The sequence below is a fragment of the Solanum lycopersicum genome, chromosome 7 (assembly GCF_036512215.1).
Source record: "Solanum lycopersicum chromosome 7, SLM_r2.1".
Taxonomy (NCBI): Eukaryota; Viridiplantae; Streptophyta; class Magnoliopsida; order Solanales; family Solanaceae; genus Solanum; species Solanum lycopersicum.
The window spans coordinates 66,403,995-66,426,500 of record NC_090806.1 but is presented as its reverse complement, the minus strand read 5'-3'; the positions used below and the strand labels follow the sequence as shown (position 1 = coordinate 66,426,500).

Here is a 22,506-nt window from a genome sequence, read left to right as displayed (position 1 = left end):
AAGGTGAATGATGGTAATGTTCGAGCCAGCTTTTTAAAACATCCACTCCGTTTAATATCTATCACTCTCTACCAGCACAGAATTTAGGTCACTCTATTGTTCCATCAAAGGTCTTGAAATATTAAGTTACTCTATTTTTTTCTTCAAAGGTCTCAAATTTGAGCCCCCGAGAGTGGATGAAAGTTCTCAAAATATATACTACAAACAAATTCATGAGACCAACTTCTATTTACCCAATAGTGTGGTTTGGAGTTCAATAAAGTAGGTTGAGAACATACGAGATTTCCAGTTCAAATACTATTTTAAAGGTTAAAAATAATAAGTGATTTTTCTATTTATTCAAATCCTAATATACGAATTAGTAGAGATCCACGCAAACTAAACATATCAAATTCCCTCTCAAGATATGTTGTAATTGTTCCTAATCAAGTCGAATGGATTAACACATGAAAATAAGCTTAGAAGATTTTAAGAGTGGACTTCAACACATGAAAGTAAGCTCAGATGATTTAAAGCGTGGACACTAACACATGAAAATAATTTTTGATTTAGCTTTAGGAATGTGTTATATTTACCCTCAATAAATGAAATTGCCAAACCAATTGGGACAAAGGAAATCTTTAAGTTCTGTAAAGATGAGATCGAAATCCCACACCAAAGAGCAGATCCTCTGATGCAAAGACTCGAAATCAATCAAGAAAATACTTGTAAATCCTCATATCAAGGACCAAGTATGCTATCCAACTGCATCTCAAAAAAATATCACTAACAGCATAAGGATGGCCATGTCTAAATACGGCAAGTTTAGAAATTAATCAAGTTTTAAGGAGAGTCTAAGCTGGACAAATGCTTCATATAAATATTGCTTGAGCATTTATAAGTTTTACAGAATTACTCGCTCAACTTCATAGTCTCAAATTTCAGGATGTCTGAAAGCCAAACCTACTAAATCATTAAACAGAAAAGTATCCTCAACTAAATCAGCCTCTTCATTTGAGGCATTATTAATAGTTCGAACTAAGAAAAGCAAGGGAATCCACGAAAATCCAGAATATAGCTAGAATATCCTTCACAACTCCGCATATATAACTAGCTGTAACAGTATTTCATCTTTAGTGAGACAACAATGAGTCATTATGAAAGAAAACAGTTTGATGTATATTGACATACACTGCAAAGTTGACCATTGGGGTACTTCGACATTGCTGGTTCAAGCCCTGATAAAAGAAGGATAAAATAGTCAAATATAGAACAAATAACATGAAGCAACGCCCCTTCTCAAACACTATCTAATTGGTATAAGATTGATGTGTCAGTCATAAAATCACTTAAGTGCCTCCAGCAACAAAAAAATAGATAGTCTTTACTCAGGTATACTACATCAATTGATTCTCTCATTATTGGGGATACCTTTTCTTTAGACCAATGAACTCTAGAGGACTCTATAGGCCAAGAGAGACGGGCACCATGGTAGAATCTACGACCAGGCTACCAGATTGAACTCAGTTTATGGCAGCATATTGTGTGTACGGCCAATTCAATAGACATTGCTACTGGTGGTAGTGATTAATGTAGTAAGCTATATCCATTAAATGATGCAGTAGAACAGTAGAGGATCTCAAAATGTCATAAGAAGAACGCAAGTAACATAATATACCAGATTGCAAGTCTCACGCCTACTTTCACATTCAGTTGTGTCCATGATGTTTGCTAAAAGAGTGGCGCGCCAAGAGCTTCCTACCTGGTGCACGATGATCATCCTGCGAAATTTTGTATCAGATACTTGGCCTCAGAAATCAACGAATGGATTGAAAAACAACGGGCCAAAAAAAAAATGAATTCCCCTGGAGCTATAAAATTGAAAGGGGTGGTTATTCAAAGAGACAACAAATTCCATGGTCTGAGAGGACTATGGGAAGAGATTTTTCCACATCCTTCCAAGAAAACAAACAAGATTTTAATCTAGATACAGATAAAAAGAAACAAGATTTGAGTCTAGCGAAAACAATTTCCAGAGAACTTGTTATTTGTGAAAGCAATCACTTGGCAGGAGAAAGTTTCAAGTAACAGCACATGATACCACAAACATGCATTTCCTTTTTTCATCTGTTAACAATCAAGTTCATACATCAAGTTAAGATACCTAGCGAATTAACTATAGAATTTTAAACCCCGGTCATATTAGAAACAACAAAAGAAAATTACTTCTCCTTCACAAAGCCTACAAAAAGAATTGTCATTGCTGGGAATACCATATGTAAAATCAACTACCTTGTACAGAGATGCAGCTGATTCAGATTCAACAGTTTGGACTGGAATATGTCCAAGTGACTGGAAAGAATCCAAAGCATCTAATGTTAGCTGCCAACCACAGAGAGCAATAGCACCAGAGTTGGAAGAGGAACTGCCACTATTACTGCAGCCAGCAGCAGCAACATTTCCATTAACCCAAGGACAGAAAAAATTATGATGCTTAATTGGATCAAATTCAACAGCTTCTTCGTAGTTGCTTTCTCCAATAGGAGGCCCTGGATAACATTTGTTTTCATCATTTCAGCAAGCTATGAATAACCAAATCAGTAAAACCTGAATAAAAGAAGAAAAAAAAATACTTGAAAGTATAAAAGCAATGATGCCTAAAATGAAAAAAGGTGAAGTCCCAATCAAGGAATATCAAGAAAGGTAAACGATGCCTAATTCCATGGTAAGTTCCACCAGAGTTGTGCTGAATCCAATCACAGTAAGCATCAGTATGAAACATTACAAGCCGTGAACCTGAATATGAGTTTAACTATTCCAAGCTGAATGAAGTCTATTTTGTGATGTTATTATCTAATGAGAGATGAGATACTTACCAGAATATAGAAACTTCCCAATGTAGCTGCATTTTTAAATCAATACAAAGTGCTTTTGCACATACATTCAAACAGGTCTCTGAGAGAAAGAAGGGAGGTAGTAACATACAGTAGAAACTGATACCCTGAAACTCAAGCATGAAGGTTACCTGTTCCATTTGCTAGCATATAGTCTGACTCAACGAATCCACAATCATCAGTAGCTGGTGCATTATTTTGGGTAACTTCTTCTTTGGATGCTTCATGGGCGGAACATACAACAGCATTGCAAGAAAGAGAAGGGTGTGGACTATTTGGGAGCATAGGTTGCACGTGACAATTCTTTTCACCACTTTCAATGGATTCTGCTTTGGCAGAGCCAACAACTTTTGAGCCACTATCAGCCCTTCCCACTGAACGAGACGTCAGATCTTGACTATCACCATTAGGATCTCCACGGTCCACCTCTTCAGGGACATAGTCACCCATAAGTCCTGGATCTGGAGCAAATTCACCTGTTTGCCCCTGATTTTCAGTAATTTCAGCAACCGCTTCTACCTCACCAGCAACGCTATCTGCTCTATGCACTGAAGCATCTGTCCCATGGATTTCAGCTTCATGACTAGCACCCATTCCAATACTTCCTCCACTGATTCCAAAGCTAGGGCCATCCCTCACATTGGCAGTGGCAGTATCAGCATTCACGACTTCTTCATCATTTGTGCTACTAACACCCATTTCACCAGCACTCCTGACCACAGCCGGACAAGTACTTTGTTGTGCTTGGTTACTGTAGTTCAATTCTGAAGTTTCCACTGGGTCTGCACTTCTTAACATAGATGTAGAAGGGAAATGAACATCATCAAAGTCTCCGGGAAGATTCTCAACACTTTCCATTGAATCATCTGTACCGTGAACCGTGTCCATTGCAATAACAGATGAAACATGTGTTGAGTCTCGAGTAGAGGGCACACCAGTTAGCTGTTCGTGTCTTCGGCCAAAGGTATCATCTCTGGGAGCACTTGTACCAATCTCAAAACCAAGTGACAGGCTAGGACCAGCACCTGATGAATCCTTGCCATATGAAGTATGGTGGGTCCCGAAGGCATCAGACTGACATGGGCGCTTTGATGGGCCAGCTGAGTACTGACTACCATCATTTACTTCATCTCCGTCACGGTCTATCACAGTGCCTTCAACACTATCAGCCGGTTGTAGAGGCAATTGTGGCCTGTCAACCGTGCTTCCACCTTCCTCTAAGTTTCGTTTGCGGGAACTAGGGCCTCGAGATTCATATGAAGCTGCTTGACCACCAACTTCACTGCTTGAAGGCTGCCCAGTAACTGGATATCTTCGTTTATGTCCATCTTCGAATTGTTCAGGCTTTGCATCCATGTTCACCTGTGAAGAGGATAATCCACCAGCCATTGTGAGATTCAGATCTACTCCTATATTTGACAAAGACCTTCCCACATCATTTGTTGCAGCCTCATCAAGGTCCTCTGTCTGTTCCTTTTCAACACCATCAGCAGCAACCCACCCACTGATTCCACTAGCAGCACTTGCTCCACGTGTCAATGCCATTTTCTTGCTTGTTTCAGGGATATCATTGCTATTTGGAGCAAAGCAAGCAGGACGGACAACAGTGAGGAAGTCCCAAATTCTCACGGTGGCTCCACACAAACTACAATCCAATAAAGGCGACCTAGATTCACCTTTAGACCTGGGACCCACAGCTTCGTTCTTACTATGAACTTTTTTCTTTGAAGAAGGCAATACATTTTCTCCATGGCCAAAATCTTGCAGAGAAGTGTGATATTTTGTGGGACCAATGGAGTATCCACTCCTAGCTGATTGAGCAGAATGTTCTTCGCAGTCTTGGACATTTGGAAGCCATCTTGGCTCCCATCCGCACAGGCTTATCAACTTATTAGCCTAAATTGCAAAGAATTCTATCTATTCAGAACTCAATAACAAAGTTATAATATTTAGCAATTTAAATGAAATGAGACTCTTACACGAGAGTATACAAGGAAGACATCTTCTGTGTTGGTTTCAGTTCCTGACATAATCTCTAACCTAAAGATAGGTTCCATCCCACCAAAAGCCTGTGACTGAGCTAGAAGGCGATCAATTTCTGGACTTCGAGAGACTTTGATGTGCTCAATTGCAGATGCAGCCACTATTGGAAGTGAAGGAAACTGAAGCAATCCATCACATCGATCCTTATAACCACCAATTAAGGCTGATGGTGGTGTAGGAGGGAACTGGACCAAGCTTTCTGCACAGCTGTTTCCTCGCCAAGGGCAAGTGGCCTTGTGCCCTTCATCAAGTTTCTTTGCAAATTCTTCCCCCGCGATATCAGCTATCAAAAATAACTAACAGATGAGAAATGTTTCCTCAAAATGTGTGAAGCAACAATTTTACTACTCACACTGATGATACCAAAGTTCTTCATAGAAAACAAACACATTAAAAGGAAGTATCATAATGATATAGGATAAAGTATCAAGCATAATCAGATTCGTATCTTCCAATATGGTTTATCTTTGCAAAAAAGGCAAGAATACAGTTCGGTATGGTCCTGCTCTTCCAGCATAATTGGCACAGAAAATGGGTTAATATAAATTCAAATGACAACAAAAGCTGCTACAGCGACTTCTGTTCATACATAATTGGGGGTTGGGGCTAGCAGAAAACTATATCCACTTCCTTGCATAGGAATAAATAAGAATAAAAGCAAACTGGAACTTACGGCAACTTTATCCCACACTAACAGAAATTATGGAGAGCTAAACAGATCACACTGAAAAGGGAAGAAGTAGGAACAAAATGATTTTTGCACAAAAAGGGTGGATAAAACCCATAACCAATAATCACATAATAAACAACCAGTAATCTGCAATTGTCCATATGTTATTGTGGGACAGTTGAATCATGTAGCTTCCTAAGTACAAAATAAACTTACAAACTAGCATTATTTAAATTCCCATTAATTAAACAGTCAACTCAAAGAGAAATAGACAGGGTAAGTATGACACCACTGAAGGATACAAAATACATTTTACTTTCTGAACCAAGTAATGCCCTTATGATGAATGTTTCTTGTACTTAAATCCTAGTTAGAGCTGAAAGCAAGCTACACATTATATTGATCATTCATGTTTTATGATCCACCTAAGAGTTCTTCCAACTGAACTCTTTCCTCGATGGAGAAGGCTTTAGCAATGCCTCATTCCTATAACAGAATGGCTGAATCTAACATACCAATATGAAAAGTAAATAACATCGCAAAATATTCCCAAACGAACAGAACAGAAAGTTAACCAGATATTTACACAATGGAGTTTCATTGAAGTATCACCATGAATAACTCAGAAAGCGACAGAGGAAAGAGCCTTGGTTTCAATACAACTGAAAGTAGGATCTTGCATTAAAGATTAACTTCGGGAAATAACTTCTACAATGCATCGGGGACAAAATGATCTAATATGGGAGAGGTACATTGTTGAGACACAACTTCTTTACACTTAAGAGCTGTTTTGAGACTGGAAAAATAATGAGAATAGCAAAAACATAGATAGGCAGAATTTAAGAGCACATAGAAAGAAAGAGAACAACTAGAAGAATAGAAGTAGGAGAAGAGAGAATAGGAAACAATTCTTGCAAGATACACAACATTTTCTATATACAATGCTCTACTCTCCGTCCCTCAAATACACAATTAGGAAATTTTTGAAGAGAAGACACAAAGATATCTCATCGAAATAATTTTGAGGATGTTAGTCACGATTTGTTTGTTTCTCTTTCGTTTAGATTACTTGCTGACCAACTATACCATCTTCTAATGACCGAAACTCAACTGAATGTAAAACTCCGAAGATTCCCTGTTGTCCAGTCTGGTGACTATCAAAAAATGAGAAAGACTTCATATTATAGAACCCTCTTAAACAATATTAATATTATGTCAGATTCTTTGGCACTGGTCATACTCCACAATAATTTAACATGATATCTGCATCAGCAATTTAATTATTTTGAGAAGTATCTTAGTGAAGCAAAATTTTAACTAAAACACCTACCAATAAAGCCTAATAGTCAATGAAAACAAGAATTCACCTTCACCAGAGGTCCATGTTGCAGAAGAAACGAATCTCAGATTAGCACCACAAGCTTCACACTCAATCGTATCAGCATCCACATTCACCCAGCCTCTTCTAGCACAAGCCAGTGAGCTTGAAGCCTGCGTCAACAATTGCAGTGTAGAAGTTGTGCAAAGTATGTACTTCACCATGATGGACAATTTATGAATTGATAAGAAAGAAAAACAATCTTAAACATAATTATTGAAACCCTATCACGTAAACATCCTTGTGCTCCTGACCACATCCTAAACCTGGGACAAACTAACATAAAATGTATCTCTTATCTATGTCATGCAATTTCCGCAACAAGCTCCCAATAAGCATACAAGAAAAACAGGCCAAGAAATGGAAACATACAGGTATTGGTTTTGGGAGTTCTGTGGTTAGGAAAAGCGGGATTCAACAGATCATGCAATTATCTTAAGAAATGATGCAAAAGGAATCTTTCAGCCAGACCTTTGGCTTCCCAAACCAGTTTGTGGGTTGGAAAGTGGACAGACGCCTCAATAGATCACCCCTTTCCCATGGTCTACATGAAGGTTGTGATGATCCTAGTGCAGAACCACCAGCACTATTGCTAACTGAAGTCCACATGGGCTGTGAACCAATACGGGAAAGTGAAGCTGCTTTTGAACCCTGTGCTTGTGCAAACCAATCTGTGCCCCCAGCATTTGTTGGAACTGCTGGAGATGATGCCCCTACGGAACTGCATCAAAAAATTCAATTATTAATTCACTTCTGACCTAACAGATTAAAAATGTTGGAGGACAACAATCAACTTTGACTAGTGCCTTCTAATCTACACCTTTTCCTTTTAGTGAGAAAAAGATCCTTCCATCTACACATCTCATGCAGAAATAAGATCAATACGTAAATCAACAGCTTCTCAATCCCAAACTAATTGGGTTGCACTATATTAAGCCTTTGTACTATATTGTACAAACCAATTAGTTTGGGATTAAGCCTTTGTAAGTTTGTGGACACCCAGCAATTAAATTTAATGGGTTCAACTTTTAAGATTCTCAGCATTAAACTCATTGTACTGTTAAAATTATGGAATCAGATATATACTGTACTCCACGCCAGAAGTTATGGGTTTGGGTTCATTTAAAACCCATCGACAAAAGACTACACCTTCCTTTTGTATACATTTCACCCTATTCAGACGTGGTTAATCACACGGAAATCATACTCAGACAGACAAATACTACACTACTCTAAAATGTGGAATTCACCATTTATGCAAAAAAAAAAAAAAAAAGAGAAGTGTCATCAGCCTACATGAATGAAGCAACAAGAATCAAACCAGTAAGGTAAATACTAAATACAACAACTAGACAAGCAGCGCTCAAAATGAGTGTACTTTTTTAGAAACTGGTAACATTTCTTAATAACTTTCTACCAAAAAAAAAGAACAAAATAAGTAAAAAAAACTTGTCTAACATAACAAATTAATGAACAAGCCTAAGCTCCACATAGAAATTTCTCTGAATGGCAAGTAGACTTAAAAGGGGTTGACCTATAAATCTGTGTTCTCATATTTAACCAGCCGGATTAAAATTCCGAACAACATTACTCGAATTTAGAACCCTAGAACGAAATTAAAGCGGCAAATCAAAAGCAACAGCATACAAGAAGCTCAAAGCATAAACGCAATAAAAAAAAAATTGGGGGAAATGTTGAAAAGCTAGGGTTTTAGGGTTTACCTAGCAGCAGGTGTAGGGATAGGGGGAGGAGACGATGATTTGGGCGGCAATTGAGGATCATGGGAAGAGCTTATAGCTTCTTCCTTCATGATTTTTCACCTTCTACTGTGTGAAAATGCGTGTATAATGGTGTGGGTTTTCTCTCTTTCGGTGATGGTGTTGAGAGCTATACTTGTTTGCTTTACGACTAATTTCTGTTTTGTTTTTTTTTCAGTTTCGATTTTGCTGTGATATTTATGTTACCTTTGGACTTTGGAGTTGTGTGTGACGTAGTGTATTTATTGCGTCAAGTAAAATTAGTCATATTTATTATGAAATTAAATAAATTACTCGTGTTTTGCATGAGACTAAATATAATTACTCAGTAATATTCGTATTTTACATACATATTTTATATTGTCAATAACATTTTATTAAAGTAAAGTATTCCTTCAAAATCTTAAAGTGCTATATTAATAATATAAGCATAAATTAATGACTATAAAAAATATAGAGCACTTGTAACAATAGAATGAAATAGAAAAGAAAAAAAATTGTGCACTCTGAATATATAATGTCCTATTAAGGAAATTATATACCTCTAGTATCCGAGAGAAACGAATCCTCTCAAAGTAGAATAATTTTACTCACCGGTGTATTGATATAAATACAGTGATGTAGTAAGTGATTCAGCAGAAGTAAAGTACACGAATATTTATTTGTGCAAAAGAAGAGGAAATTAAAATTTATAGACAATGAGAGAAAATTTCTTTATTTATAGACAATAAAGGACAGTGTCAACAAATGTTTATGGTGCTTTATTGAAAATGTCACAACTCCTTGAAAAAATTACAATACCTCGAAAAGGTTAAAACTCAAAACTTATCATAAAAATCATAATTTTTTTCTTCACAAAAATCACAATATTCCATGAAGAGATACTACTTTTGGAAATAAATAAATTTAAAAAGAAATCTTTATTTGTGGTGGCGCCATGTAAGTGAGTTTATAATTCTCTTTTATATAGATTATATGATTAATGTAACAAAACTAGATGTTCTTATTATAATTGTTATATATTATAATATATTCGATATAATTTATGTCCAAACACAATATTGATACATATATGTAGTAGTTATATATATATATATATGTGTGTGTGTATATAGAGAGAGAAAAATTATTTAATTGATATAAAAATATAATTAATCTCTCTCTACTCTTTGGTTTCTCTAGCTCTCCTCTCTTCTTTCTGTCTCTTAGATCTCGCTCACTACTCTAGCCTAACAGAAAGAACATACATAAAGGTAATTTTTATAGATGCAACGTTCAATTTATATGAATCAAATACTTGTGAGTCAAATGTTTGTGATTTTATATAAATCAGATGCTCCACAACAAATTATGGCTCGCAAATAAGAAAATTGTAACTACAAAACACAAATATAATATTACACTTGCTATTCTTATAATCTACTCTTAAAATTCAAACTAAATACTATTATATAAATTTAAAAGATCTAATATCTTTTAAAAAATTATCCTTATTTGGATATGTAAGGTGTTACGTAACTAAAAATTACATTAGATAATTACTTCATTAAAAATAATTTAGTGAAAACACCTTTTAGTTTTAAAAATAATTTAGTGAAAACATCTTTTACTTTTAAAAATAATTTAGTGAAAACTCCTTTTACTTTTTAAGAGTTGAGTAAATTTTTTAAAAAGCATATTCAAGTTATTTTTGAAAATTATTACTCTATCTCTATTAAATAGCATAGAATTTACGTATTCTCTGTTTTTTTACATATTTACATGTAAGTTTTTGATGATTTTATTGATATTATTATTGTAATTTGTACCGTATACCTAATAACTATTTATGTCACTTGAAATATTAAATGAACAATTTTTCCCCAATGTTTCACACCTTTAAACAATCAATACATTATAATCCTTTGCATGATTAACCTATGAACCAAATAATTTCTTAAATTGTATTTTTAATTTTCTTGAATCCTGCATACTTTTCATTTCCAATGTTTTCGAGATTTTTTCAAATCAATTTCAACAAAAATAACTAAAGCTAATCAATTGATCGCAACTCGGCCAATTTAACATATTTCATGAATTAATTAAATTATCCATCATTTTTTTAATGTGTTGATCAATTATAAAATCACCATATGCTATTTGAATTTTACTAATATTTTTGTGAATTAATTAAACTATTCAGCAATTTTTTTACGTGTTAATCAAATATAAAACCATCATAATATATTTTATGGATTAATTAAATTATTTATCATTTTTTTTCGTGATCAATTATAAAATCATCATATGCTATTTAAATTTGGGAAAATGCACAAATTCCCCTCAACCTATGTCCGAAATCTCAGAGATACACTTATACTATAATAAGGTCCTATTACCTTGAACTTATTTTATAAGTAATTTTCTACCCCTTTTTAGCCTACGTGGCACTAGTTTAAAAAAAATCAACCATCGTTGAGCCCACAAGATACTGTCACGTAGGTCGAAAAGGGGTTAAAAATTATTAATAAAATAAGTTCAGGGGGATAATAGGACATTAGTATAGTATAAGTGTATCTCTGAGATTTAAGACATAGGTTGAGGGGGTACTTGGGCATTATCCCTTTAAATTTTGCAAACTCATAAATATAGTTAAATGAAGACTATATAATATTGTATAAAACTTCAATAGGATTCGAATATATAAGCAGCACTAGAGAAAATTGAGAATTTAATTTTAAAATAATTTTGCAGTTCTATCAGGCTCAACGTGTTATTATTTGTATATTTGTTCTTTTAACTTTCAATTTTGTGTAATTTTTTCAAGAAAATAACAAAAAGATATATTTATTAATGTAATTGCAAATGACAATATATACCCTAATGATATATTCTTTTGACATATACCATGTATATAATATAGGGAAAATTGTATATAATGACAAATTAATAAATTAAATTAATTATTATAATTATCCTTTGATTTAATTGTGCCCCATAGCAAACTGATTGTTAGTCACCTCTCTCCATCAAACTCTTACTTGCCACTCTCCTCTCTCGCTCCATCTCTCACTCGCTTCCTCTCACTTTTATACAAACACAAGTGTATAAATCTATTTCTTTCTGTATAAAGCGAGAAGAAATTGTATAAATACATATATTTTTGTTCCTCTCACCTAGATCTCGTTTATCACTCTCCCTAATCTTGCTCGCCTCTCTCGCTTATACAAACAGAAACGAAATTTATAAATTGTGTTTTTGTTTGTATAAAGCGGGAGAAAATTGTATATACACACGCAAATACATATATTTTCCTTCTATACACTTATAATTATACAATAAAGATACTCTCCTGCCCTGATTCTTTTGTCTTTCTCTTTTTCTCGTTTTATACAAATTCAAATTGTATATAATTTTTCTCTTTCTCGTTTTATACAATTCAATTAAATTGTATATTACCTGCCAAAGTCTCTTTTGCCTTTCTTTCTTTCTCATATTACAAATTCAAATTGTATATAATATTTCTATAGACTTATAATTGTACAATTTGTTTTATACACTTTGTTTTATGCAATTCTCTGTCCAAGTCTCTTTTTATTTCTCGTTTTATACAATTCGCTTCAATTGTATGTGTATAACGAATTATACATTTATATATTTGCTAAGGAGTGGAATTATGCAAACTTTACTATATATGAAATTTATGTTTGCTATATGTGAAAGTTGCCCAATAATATAATATGAAAAGGTCGGACCTGGTTGATTTTAAGCCTCAAATTTTAGGATTTTACTCCAAATAATAAATAATAAAATTAACGCTAGCTTTTAACTTTTTTTTTTTATCAAACTCAAATTAAAAAAATCCCCCCCCCCCCCCAATTCCCTCCGCAAGCTCTAATTTTAAGAGTTTTTTTTTTCGAAATTCATCATTTACTATATTATAATTCTTTTCACCAATAAAGATTACAGTAACATAGAAAATAATCTTTTACCCCTAATTAAACGTTTTAAAATTGAATCTCATTGTATATGAAATTACTTATTACTATTTGAGAATATTTAAGCCATCAAATGGGAACATGGCTACAATAGTAACCTCAATACATGTACTAAATATTAAGTGAAAACAAACAAAAAAATCTTTTGCTACTACATTTATTATTTCATATGCCATAATATCATAATTAAGAGAGAGCTTTTGAGAGTCATATTAAAATTGAAGCTTATGAAGAACTTTTTAGAATTGAGGTCACTGATATCTCTCTATTTTTTTTTTTCTTGAGAGGCAAGTGTTGCTCACACATAAAATTAATTTACTTTCTAACTCTTTTTAAGTTGAATAATTAAATTTAACGTTAAAATTAAATTACTATTTTAAAAATATATTAAAATTTTTTATATAAAGAAATCATATTTGGTTATCTTGTCAACAAGGTTACATCAAATTGAAAATTAAGAAAACATACACAAAATAATTACGTGTGGGGAAGGAAAAAATGAAAAAGAAAATTGTAAGGTGAAAGATCAAACCTTCATCAATAGTCATTTGAAAAATTTAAATAGTCCGTCAATTATTAAATTTTTTTCAATGTAAATAAGTTAAAAGTAAAAAAATAACTCATTTATTTCTACAATATATTTTAGAAAATATCTCTTCTAGTTTACTGCTATTACTAATATATTTTCGAAAAATCCGAAAAAATTGTTATCATGTCATGGATTTGTTAATTCAAAAATAGAAAAATATGAGAGAAAAAAATATAAATTTGAGGGCGAAAACCTTACCCGAAGCCTTATCAGAAATCACACAAATTTGTATATCCGTTCACTTTGATTTCAATTCCTTCTCAGCCACTCGCTTCTTTCATCTTTGTCTATCTCTCTGTACACACAAACTAACACCAGCTAACTGTGTGTTGGTAACTTAACCCTTGGCTCTCTATTGCTCTTCCACTCCTCATTAGCCAATTTCTTATGCAAGAACAAGGTCATTACTTCATAAAGGTAACACCTTTTCAGCTCCCATGTGATAAATAGAAGAAATTCCATCTGGGGTTCCTTTCTTGATTTCAAAAAGATTAGATTTTTATTAGTTTTTTGCTTTAGTTTTCATGATTCTGGTTATTGAATTGAATTTCATTGTATACCCAGGTTCTTGATTTTTGATATTTGGAGGTGAATTTTGGGAAGTGAGGATTTTAAGTGCTACATTGTTGTTAGGTAGTTTTTGTGGGGATTTGGTTGGATAAGTAAATGGTTGAGGTGTAAGTTAAGTGTACAGAGAGATGAGTAGTATGGCTTCCCTGGTGAGTTTGGGGAGTGTGTGTGGATGTTCTTCTGGACAGTTTGAAGGGTCATTCTCACTAGTTAGGAGGGTTTCTTTTTCGAAGAATTTTGGAAGCGTAAATAGAATTTGGGGTGGGAAAAGATGGCGTTATGTTTCTGTTTGTAGATATTCAGTCACCACGGATTTCGTTGCTGATCAGGGGACATCAATATCTCTTGAATCCTCATCCAGTAGTAATAAGGATGATGATGCTGATCTTATGCTTAAGCCGGCTCCTAAGCCACAATTGAAACCTGGACCCAGACCTGGCCCTGTTTTAGGGAATGGACCAGTCCTTAGCTCTAATTCTGATGGTGAAAAAAGAAATCCTATTGAAGAAGAGAGAAGCAAGGTGATTGAGTCACTTGGAGAGGCATTAGAGACAGCGGAGAAGCTAGAAACTAACAGAAAAACAAATGTTTCGGTTAACAAGGCGTCTGCCAGTGCACGTACTACACAAAGAAATAGCAAGACAGTTGATTCTGATGATTCTTCCAACAGGAAGTCGAAAACTTTGAAGAGTGTCTGGAAAAAAGGGAATCCGATTGCTGCTGTACAAAAAGTTGTAAAACCACCCCCTAAACAGGAACCAATGACTGATGGTGGAAGGAATAGTGAATCCCAAAGTGTTGCTCCAATAAAACCCCCTCAGCCACCCCAGAAAGTTCAACCACAGTTACTAGCAAGACCATCTGTAGCTCCTCCTCCTCCTATTATCAAGAAACCGGTGATATTGAAGGATGTTGGTGCTGCGGCGAAGTCCCCACCCTCTGATGGAGTTGAATCTGTTGGAAAGACCAAAGAACTTGAAGCAGCTGGAAAGACCAAAGAACGCAAGACAATATTGGTTGATAAATTTGCCTCCAAGAAATCAGCTGTTGATCCTGTGATTGCTCAAGCTGTTTTAGCCCCTCCTAAATTTGGAAAGAGCGCACCTCCTGGTAAATTCAGGGAGGAGTTCCGTAAAAAGAGTGGTGTATCTGGAGGACAACGCAGGCGTATGGTTGATGATGGGATTCCCGACGAGGAAGCATCAGAGCTTGATGTTTCTCTTCCTGGTAGAGCAAGGAAGGGAAGGAAGTGGACTAAGGCAAGTCGCAAGGCAGCTCGACTTAAGGCTGCTCAAGAGTCTGCACCTGTCAAAGTAGAAATTCTAGAGGTTGGTGAAGAAGGCATGCCGACTGAGGAGTTGGCCTACAACTTAGCTACTAGCGAAGGTGAAATCCTTGGTCTTCTATATTCAAAAGGAATCAAGCCTGATGGTGTGCAAACTCTCAGCAATGACATGGTGAAGATGGTTTGCAAAGAATATGAAGTGGAGGTTATCGATGCTGCCACAGTTAAAGTGGAAGAGATGGCAAAAAAGAAGGAAATTTTCGATGAAGATGACTTAGACAAACTAGAAGATAGACCTCCTGTAATAACTATAATGGGTCATGTTGATCATGGAAAGGTGAGTTATAGAACTTCATAGTCTATACTTGTTATGCACATATTTATGATTTAATGCTGCATATTAAGCTCTAGCTGACATGTGCTTTTGGGTTGTTCTTTGACAGACTACTCTCTTGGACCATATACGCAAGACCAAGGTAGACTGGGAGCTCCCTTTTACTTTTGTCTCATACTGAAGTTTGTAATTTGCTTATGGTATGGTTATTGTCTGAGATCACTGTGACTTTAGTTGGAAACTGAATCCTAACCAGTAGATATTGTAGGTGGCGGCATCTGAAGCTGGTGGAATTACTCAAGGTATTGGGGCATATAAGGTGCAAGTGCCTATTGACACCAAGTCCCAAATATGTGTTTTTCTTGATACACCTGGACACGAGGTACTCAATTCAGTTTAAATGGTTAAATTTTGTCAGAAGTCAACAACATCTGCTTTCTATGTCCTAAAATCAGTTTTTGTTTGGCATCAAATTTGATGATAAAAGCTACCTTGTAATGTTAAGCAACGACTTTTTCAAATAACTCAGCTTGATGGTTTTCTAACTTATTCTACAGGCTTTTGGGGCAATGAGAGCTCGTGGAGCTAGAGTAACAGACATTGCTATCATTGTAGTAGCCGCTGATGACGGAATTCGGCCTCAGACAAATGAGGCTATAGCACATGCCAAGGCTGCCGGAGTTCCAATTGTGATTGCCATAAATAAGGTCTTATTCACATATATGTGCTTAGTCTCACCTTTTCTCTTACTTTTTGGTAAAATTTTGTCAATTGATTCCCTTGCCTCCTTCTAATTTCAGGTTGATAAGGATGGAGCAAATCCCGACCGAGTCATGCAAGAACTTTCCACCATTGGTTTGATGCCGGAAGATTGGGGCGGCGACGTTCCAATGGTTAAGGTAGACAAACTGCAAACTATGCGGCAACACCTTTCTGGTTATATCAGCATTCATCCATTTCTTTTTGATTGGACAGATCAGTGCTCTTAAAGGAGAGAATATAGATGATTTGCTGGAAATGGTCATGCTTGTTGCCGAGGTAAGATGATGTTGCGACTGCCTGTTTTATTTGATGCTTTTAGGTTTTTCTTACTTTAATCTTCGAAAATCCCATCATATATGTCTCGACCACTGCTGGTGCCAAGGCACGGTGACACATACCATTTAGTAGGTTTAATATGTCTCTTTTTAGGAGATTCTTTTGCTTGTTTTTGTTGCACATTCTGCATACTTATCCTAGTACTCCTTCCATTCATTTTATGTGTCTTAGTTTGACTGAATACATAGTTAATAATGCAAAGAGTACCTTTGAATTTAAGGTGTGCATGCTTTAGTAACATACTTGTGGTCTTACACATGTCATGTCATTCCTATAAGAAGTTTCATTAGGGGTAAAATGTAGGAGCTAAAAACTTACTACATATAAAAAGGCGGCGCTTGTAAATGAGCTTACAATCTCACTACTTTTGTGACTATCTAACCTGCATCTTCCTGATGCCATTTATACCATTTTTTACTTGATAAAAGAAAAGGTGGTGTTCATTTTGAAAGACTAGAAAAGAAAGTAATATGCACAAATTGAGACAGAGGGGATACTAAGCACTGATTACTGAATATCCTTGGAGCTGGAAGGTCAAAAGTATAAACTAGTTTTTTGAATATTGTCCTCCATTTTCTGATCTTTCTCCCATAATTTTGTTTAAGACCTTAGTTATAGGAAGAGAAAAAGTATAAAAACATTCTGTGCAAGAGTTATAGGTCTTATCTAAAGTTGTTTTTTCTCTGCTGCAGTTGCAAGAGTTGAAGGCTAATCCTCAAAGAAATGCCAAGGGGACTGTGATTGAGGCAGGTCTCGATAAATCTAAAGGACCTGTAGCAACGTTCATTGTGCAGAATGGTACACTGAAAGGAGGAGATGTAGTAGTTTGTGGTGGAGCTTATGGAAAGGTTAGCAAATTAGAACTTGAAAAGAATTTGGGAAGTGCTTTTTTACTTAGATCACTGTTTTCTGTTTTCCCTCTACGGATGATTCTAAGGGTTCAATAGAGGTTGATTTGGCTTATAAAAAATTCATTGTCTAGTCCTACATATGTATTCAGCAATGAGTATGTTTCTAATTGATCATTTTCTACAATTTTCCCCATATGAAATAATACGTGGTTTACATCTTCAAGGTGCGGGCTCTGTTTGATGATAAGGGAAAACGTGTTGATGAAGCAGGACCCTCCATGCCTGTGCAGGTATGCTTCCTTTTATTGTATCTTCTTTTCCTCCCATTTACTCTGCCAATTAAGTGTCCTCAGCTGCACCTTGTACTAGATTTCCTCTTAAGAGGTCATGGACTAACTATTCGTCACAAACAGGAAGCTCCTGCCATTTCGGTGGAAGTATAATTTAGCCATGCTTCAGAAGTTGCTATCAGTGACTTCTGTAGATAATAAATTACAACTAAACAAAATTCCTATTAGATTCAAGGATGGACCATGTCACTATGGGTTGTTAAATGGCCAGTCTATTCATGTCATAACACCTCTTTTATTTGTCTTATCCTTGTGAGATTTAAAATCTCTTAGCCATGTGGCCAACCAAAATAAAGTGACATTTACAATATTATAGCCAAATGTCTTACCCAAAAAAAAAGCTCTATTAACCGTTTTCTGCCATTTGTGTCTTATACATAGTGAAATTCTTGACTGAACACAACATCCCTGACTAGCTTTTAATGTTTACTCCGTCTGTGTTTCCCCAGCATTAACAAAATTATGTACCTTATAAAAAAAAGAGCACTCGCTCTGTCTTTGTATGTGTATATTTTTCTAGGGATAATTATAGTACGACGTCTTTGGGTGATATAGTTTACAAAATAACCAGCAAATGTATAGGTTTTGTATATTTTAGTATATACTATACATAATCACTGTATAGCTTTTATATATTTCGGCCATATTGGTAATAAGTATGAACAAACTGGACATATAGGTAAGTTTCCCTATTTTATATGTGTGTGTCTTTAAATACTCAACATGATTGGCCAATACATAGGTGATTGGACTGAACAATGTTCCATTTGCTGGTGACGAGTTTGAGGTTGTTGAGTCCCTTGATATTGCTCGTGAAAAGGCTGAAGAACGAGCGGAGTCCTTGCGGAGTGAACGTTTATCGGAAAAGGCCGGAGATGGGAAAATTACACTCTCTTCTTTTGCTTCTGCTGTTTCAGGAGGAACTGGTCTAGACTTGCACCAACTAAATATTATTCTGAAAGTTGATCTTCAGGTTAAATATCTTCTTTTTTTTTTTAACTTTAGAAAAGGCTGTAAAGCATTATAAGAATTCTGTTAGCTTCTCTAGAGAGATATTTCAAGAATTATGTGAATGAACACTGTTTTGAAATTCTTAGAGCAGTTAACTTTATGGAGGCTTTCAACTAATAAAGTTATATCATTATAAGAGTCTATATTAGATCTTCAAGAAGAGTACAACTTCCTAGTTTCTTTTGGTTCATCTTTCACTCGCTTAATAGCGACATTGATTTAATGCTGACTCTTTGTATTATTCAGTGCTAGCCAAGAAAATAAAATGGACCTTCTAATTGCTGAGGTGCCCCAAATTCATCTCTCTGTTTTTTTTTGCGTTGCTGTAAGACCTCAAGAGATGATAATGCAGATTTTTTGTTTTCTGCTTGTGGGATGCATGTTGTAAATGGCAGTGATAATCATTCTTAGGCTATATGTGTGGCCTTTGGCAGTTTAAATGCATACATTTAGATGGTGCATTTAGCTGGACAAATTTTTTGATTGTTACCCATCTGTTGCTGACAGTTTTACTGTTTAATTTTTGTTGGACCATGTCTCAATTTGTTTCAAGTATTTAATACCTTTAAATGCAACAGTGCGCGATCTTATTGAAGAAGATCTAAACTATATCTTTCCTTTTTTTGGTTCCACAAACAGCAATCAACTGTTCAAATTTAGGTTTTTGAATTTTAATATATGCAGATTTTTTGTTTTAAGTTGGCTATTTTAAGCTCTCTATGCTTGATAAAATTATTGAGATACATTTTAAGATCATTCTTCAAATCATTTTTGGCGCACCATCGTTTAAAAGACCAATAATACCTATATCCCGTCAGTCATATACATGTAATACATTTGATGATCCCTACTAACTGGTAGTTGCCTTGTTACATACTAACTGCTATCCCTGAATCCTGTATAGGGATCCATTGAGGCCGTCAGACAAGCTCTTCAGGTTCTTCCACAGGATAATGTCACTTTGAAGTTCCTACTGCAAGCTACTGGTGATGTGAGCGCCAGTGATGTTGATCTTGCTGTAGCAAGTAAAGCTATTATTTTTGGCTTTAATGTTAGAACTCCGGGTGCTGTGAAGAGCTATGCTGACAATAAAGGTGTTGAAATCCGACTATACAAAGTTATCTATGATCTTATTGATGATGTACGAAAAGCAATGGAGGGACTTCTGGAATCAGTTGAGGTAAACATGCATAAATATGTTTGTCATGTATCTATTTGACATTTCCTGAGTGAATTGAGTGGCTGGGATTTTTGTAGATCAGTCACGTTCACAGTTACATAGTTTAATCTCACAACTTTAATTAAATCTACTTATACTCAATAGATTTTTGCTTTCTATTGTTTAAAAAAAGGCTTGAGAACCTATTATTGTGATCTCTTCATCTCATGATGCTAAATTTGCGTTCTGTTTCTTGCTGAAATTACCTGTGGATCGAGGGGAAGGGGTGAATTGTAGATTACAGTAACTTGTAGAGTTTCAAGGGTTTAATCTCATTACTTCACTTGAGTTTTAAAGTGTTCAAATAATTGGAGTTTTTGGTGGAAAAGGAACATATCTACCAACCTTTTTTGTGGGAAAATGTTATCTTTTTGTTTTTTTTTTTGTTTTTCCTTTTTCATGTCAAAATGTTATAATGTTTTCTGTTGGATCCTATGGACTTGGAAGTATTTGAAAATGATGTGATTCTCTTCGTATGTTTGCAGGAACAAGTGCCAATTGGTTCAGCAGAAGTACGTGCTGTTTTCAGCAGTGGTAGTGGTCGTGTTGCTGGATGCATGGTAACAGAGGGAAAAGTAGTGGAAGAATGTGGTGTTCGTGTCACTAGAAAAGGCAAAGCAGTTCATGTTGGTGTGGTCGAATCTTTAAGACGGGTGAAGGAAACTGTGAAAGAGGTATACAAACAAACACTTTACTTTTTTAGATAATTTAGGGAAAAAAAAATACAATGCCTTCAGTTTTTCTATATCAAGAAAGAAAGGATAATCAAAAGCAAAGAAAAAGAAAAATGGAAAAATGCTTTTTGTGTGCTTTTAAGCAACTTATTTAGTGTTAATTAAGGCTATATGATTGGTGAAACATACTAGCACTTTCTGCTGACTTTAAGGGTTACCTGGAATGGGAAAGCAGATAATTGGATCGTAGCATTTATGTGTCTTGTACATTTTTTATTTAGTTGTTTGGCACTAAGATACTCCAGCAGTTGAATATTACTATATACAAAAGCATTTCCCCATCATTCAGCTAAAATCTCCTCGAATGTGAAAAAGCTCTTGTCGCTTTTTGTATACTTCCCAATTGAATCATAAAAACCGCTTCAACCGGACAACTGTTTTATCTGGTCTTCTTCTTTCCTCCTCGCCTGCAACCTCCTTCCATGGCAGATAGGAACGACAGTTACAGAAATTTTTTGGTCGAGGTTTGCTTGAAGCTGAGAAGAGTCCTGTAGTGACAATTTGATATTCTGGAATTTTTGAAGTGTAGTTACTAGTTAGGTTATCGTATCTTGTCTTTGTCTAAAAATAGAAAACTTACAAGTCGAAGTGGCAAGTGGCACTGAGACCCTCTTTAACTGCATATCCATGATTAGCTTTTACCCCTTAGCTGCTTCATCAACTTGGATTTCTTTTTTATTTTGCATTATACATAAAAAATCATTCATCTGGAGTTTCTTCCTCTGTGTATGCTGTCAGTTATTCCAGGCAAATAGGTCTTTCGCCCTTGAGATAGAGAGGTTTTTTGTTGGATTTATGCGGGAAGTATTATTCCAATTCTTGGTGAAGGACTGACAAAATTAACAATTGTTGAAACCTGAGTCCTAAATTTCTATTTCGTCTAAATTCTATATTGTCGTTACAAATTCAGGCTATGCATATATCCTTACACAAGTAGCCAAAAATTGTTTGCTCGGTTGTCCTGATATACTACCATTTCCGTTTTTGACAGGTTAATGCGGGACTGGAGTGTGGTATTGGGGTTGAAGATTTCGATGACTTTGAGGTGGGTGATATTCTGGAGGCTTTCAACTCAGTTCAGAAAAGACGAACACTCGAGGAGGCCTCAGCATCAATGGCAGCAGCACTTGAAGAAGTGGGGAGAGGCCTGTGAAGAAACTAGAGGTGAGTTATTGCGTGGCGGTTATAGTTGGGGTTATACATGGCTCCTCTCCTCATGCATAGGTTTAATCAATTGCTAGAGGAGTGCGATGATCAGCACATCACGTTGGGTAAGTTTTGCCGGTTGTTTGTCAAATATACTTGATGCTGTAGAAGATGAGAGCTGCAGAGAATTGGCCATTGTTATGTGCTGTTGCAATGTATATAGTGATACAACACATTTGAGTTCCTCTTTTGTAAAGGGCCACAAGTCCATCATTTGTTTGAATTGCTCAAGATGAATGATGATAACACATGTAGTCATAGTAGCATGGAGAAATGAAGTTCCCCAATATTGAAAATCTTAGGATGCCTCATCTAGGTTAGATGCCTCATCTTGTAAACTCAATATCATTCAATTTGAAATGAAATTCAGAAAACAAGGGAACAAGTAGTTCTACTGTTTCCGTTACATGGTATGTGCCTTGCGGTTCAACAATGTACTTCATTCGCTATTTACTTTGTTCGTTACTTCATAATCTATAACTAGCTCGAAAATTTCACATTTTACTCATACTACATGGTATGTGCCTTGCGGTTCAACAATGTACTTCATTCGCTATTTAC

At 35.4% G+C, this 22,506-nt stretch overlaps 2 protein-coding genes across 3 annotated transcripts; one reads left to right on the top strand and one right to left on the bottom strand.

Annotated features, from left to right (window-relative positions):
* Window positions 1-834: 834 nt before the first annotated feature.
* LOC101253914 (uncharacterized) lies at window positions 835-8,965 on the bottom strand. 2 transcript variants are annotated; one of them, XR_742379.4, is made up of 9 exons: window positions 8,686-8,965; window positions 7,436-7,685; window positions 6,954-7,077; window positions 4,853-5,199; window positions 3,005-4,769; window positions 2,272-2,528; window positions 1,658-1,760; window positions 1,171-1,217; window positions 835-1,093 (listed from the first exon to the last, which is right to left on the bottom strand). XR_742379.4 is itself a non-coding variant. In XM_010325334.4 (8 exons), the coding sequence occupies exons 1-7, from the start codon at window positions 8,772-8,774 to the stop codon at window positions 1,689-1,691; spliced, it is 2,904 nt and encodes a 967-aa protein (XP_010323636.1). In that variant the 5' UTR covers window positions 8,775-8,934; the 3' UTR covers window positions 835-1,217; window positions 1,658-1,688. The 2 variants fall into 2 exon arrangements, 1 of the variants encoding a protein (XP_010323636.1); XM_010325334.4 differs by having other exon boundaries at window positions 835-1,217; window positions 8,686-8,934.
* Window positions 8,966-13,324: 4,359 nt separating this feature from the next.
* On the top strand, window positions 13,325-22,358 carry LOC101254504 (translation initiation factor IF-2, chloroplastic). Its single transcript, XM_004243179.5, has 13 exons — window positions 13,325-13,704; window positions 13,852-15,479; window positions 15,586-15,618; window positions 15,745-15,858; window positions 16,034-16,183; window positions 16,277-16,375; window positions 16,452-16,514; window positions 17,267-17,422; window positions 17,650-17,715; window positions 18,518-18,748; window positions 19,691-19,966; window positions 20,491-20,679; window positions 21,731-22,358. The coding sequence occupies exons 2-13, from the start codon at window positions 13,986-13,988 to the stop codon at window positions 21,890-21,892; spliced, it is 3,033 nt and encodes a 1,010-aa protein (XP_004243227.1). The 5' UTR covers window positions 13,325-13,704; window positions 13,852-13,985; the 3' UTR covers window positions 21,893-22,358.
* Window positions 22,359-22,506: the final 148 nt, after the last annotated feature.

Excerpts from the sequence above, each read along its gene's own strand:
- LOC101254504 (XM_004243179.5), top strand. The coding sequence starts at position 13,986 with ATGAGTAGTATGGCTTCCCTGGTGAGTTTGGGGAGTGTGTGTGGATGT. Across the intron at positions 15,619-15,744 it reads ACCATATACGCAAGACCAAG|GTGGCGGCATCTGAAGCTGG; the intron begins GTAGACTGGGAG and ends TAGATATTGTAG. Across the intron at positions 18,749-19,690 it reads TTCTGAAAGTTGATCTTCAG|GGATCCATTGAGGCCGTCAG; the intron begins GTTAAATATCTT and ends AATCCTGTATAG.
- LOC101253914 (XM_010325334.4), bottom strand. The coding sequence starts at position 8,774 with ATGAAGGAAGAAGCTATAAGCTCTTCCCATGATCCTCAATTGCCGCCC. Across the intron at positions 5,200-6,953 it reads AACATGGACCTCTGGTGAAG|CTGATATCGCGGGGGAAGAA; the intron begins GTGAATTCTTGT and ends TATTTTTGATAG. Across the intron at positions 1,761-2,271 it reads CAGCTGCATCTCTGTACAAG|GATGATCATCGTGCACCAGG; the intron begins GTAGTTGATTTT and ends AAAATTTCGCAG.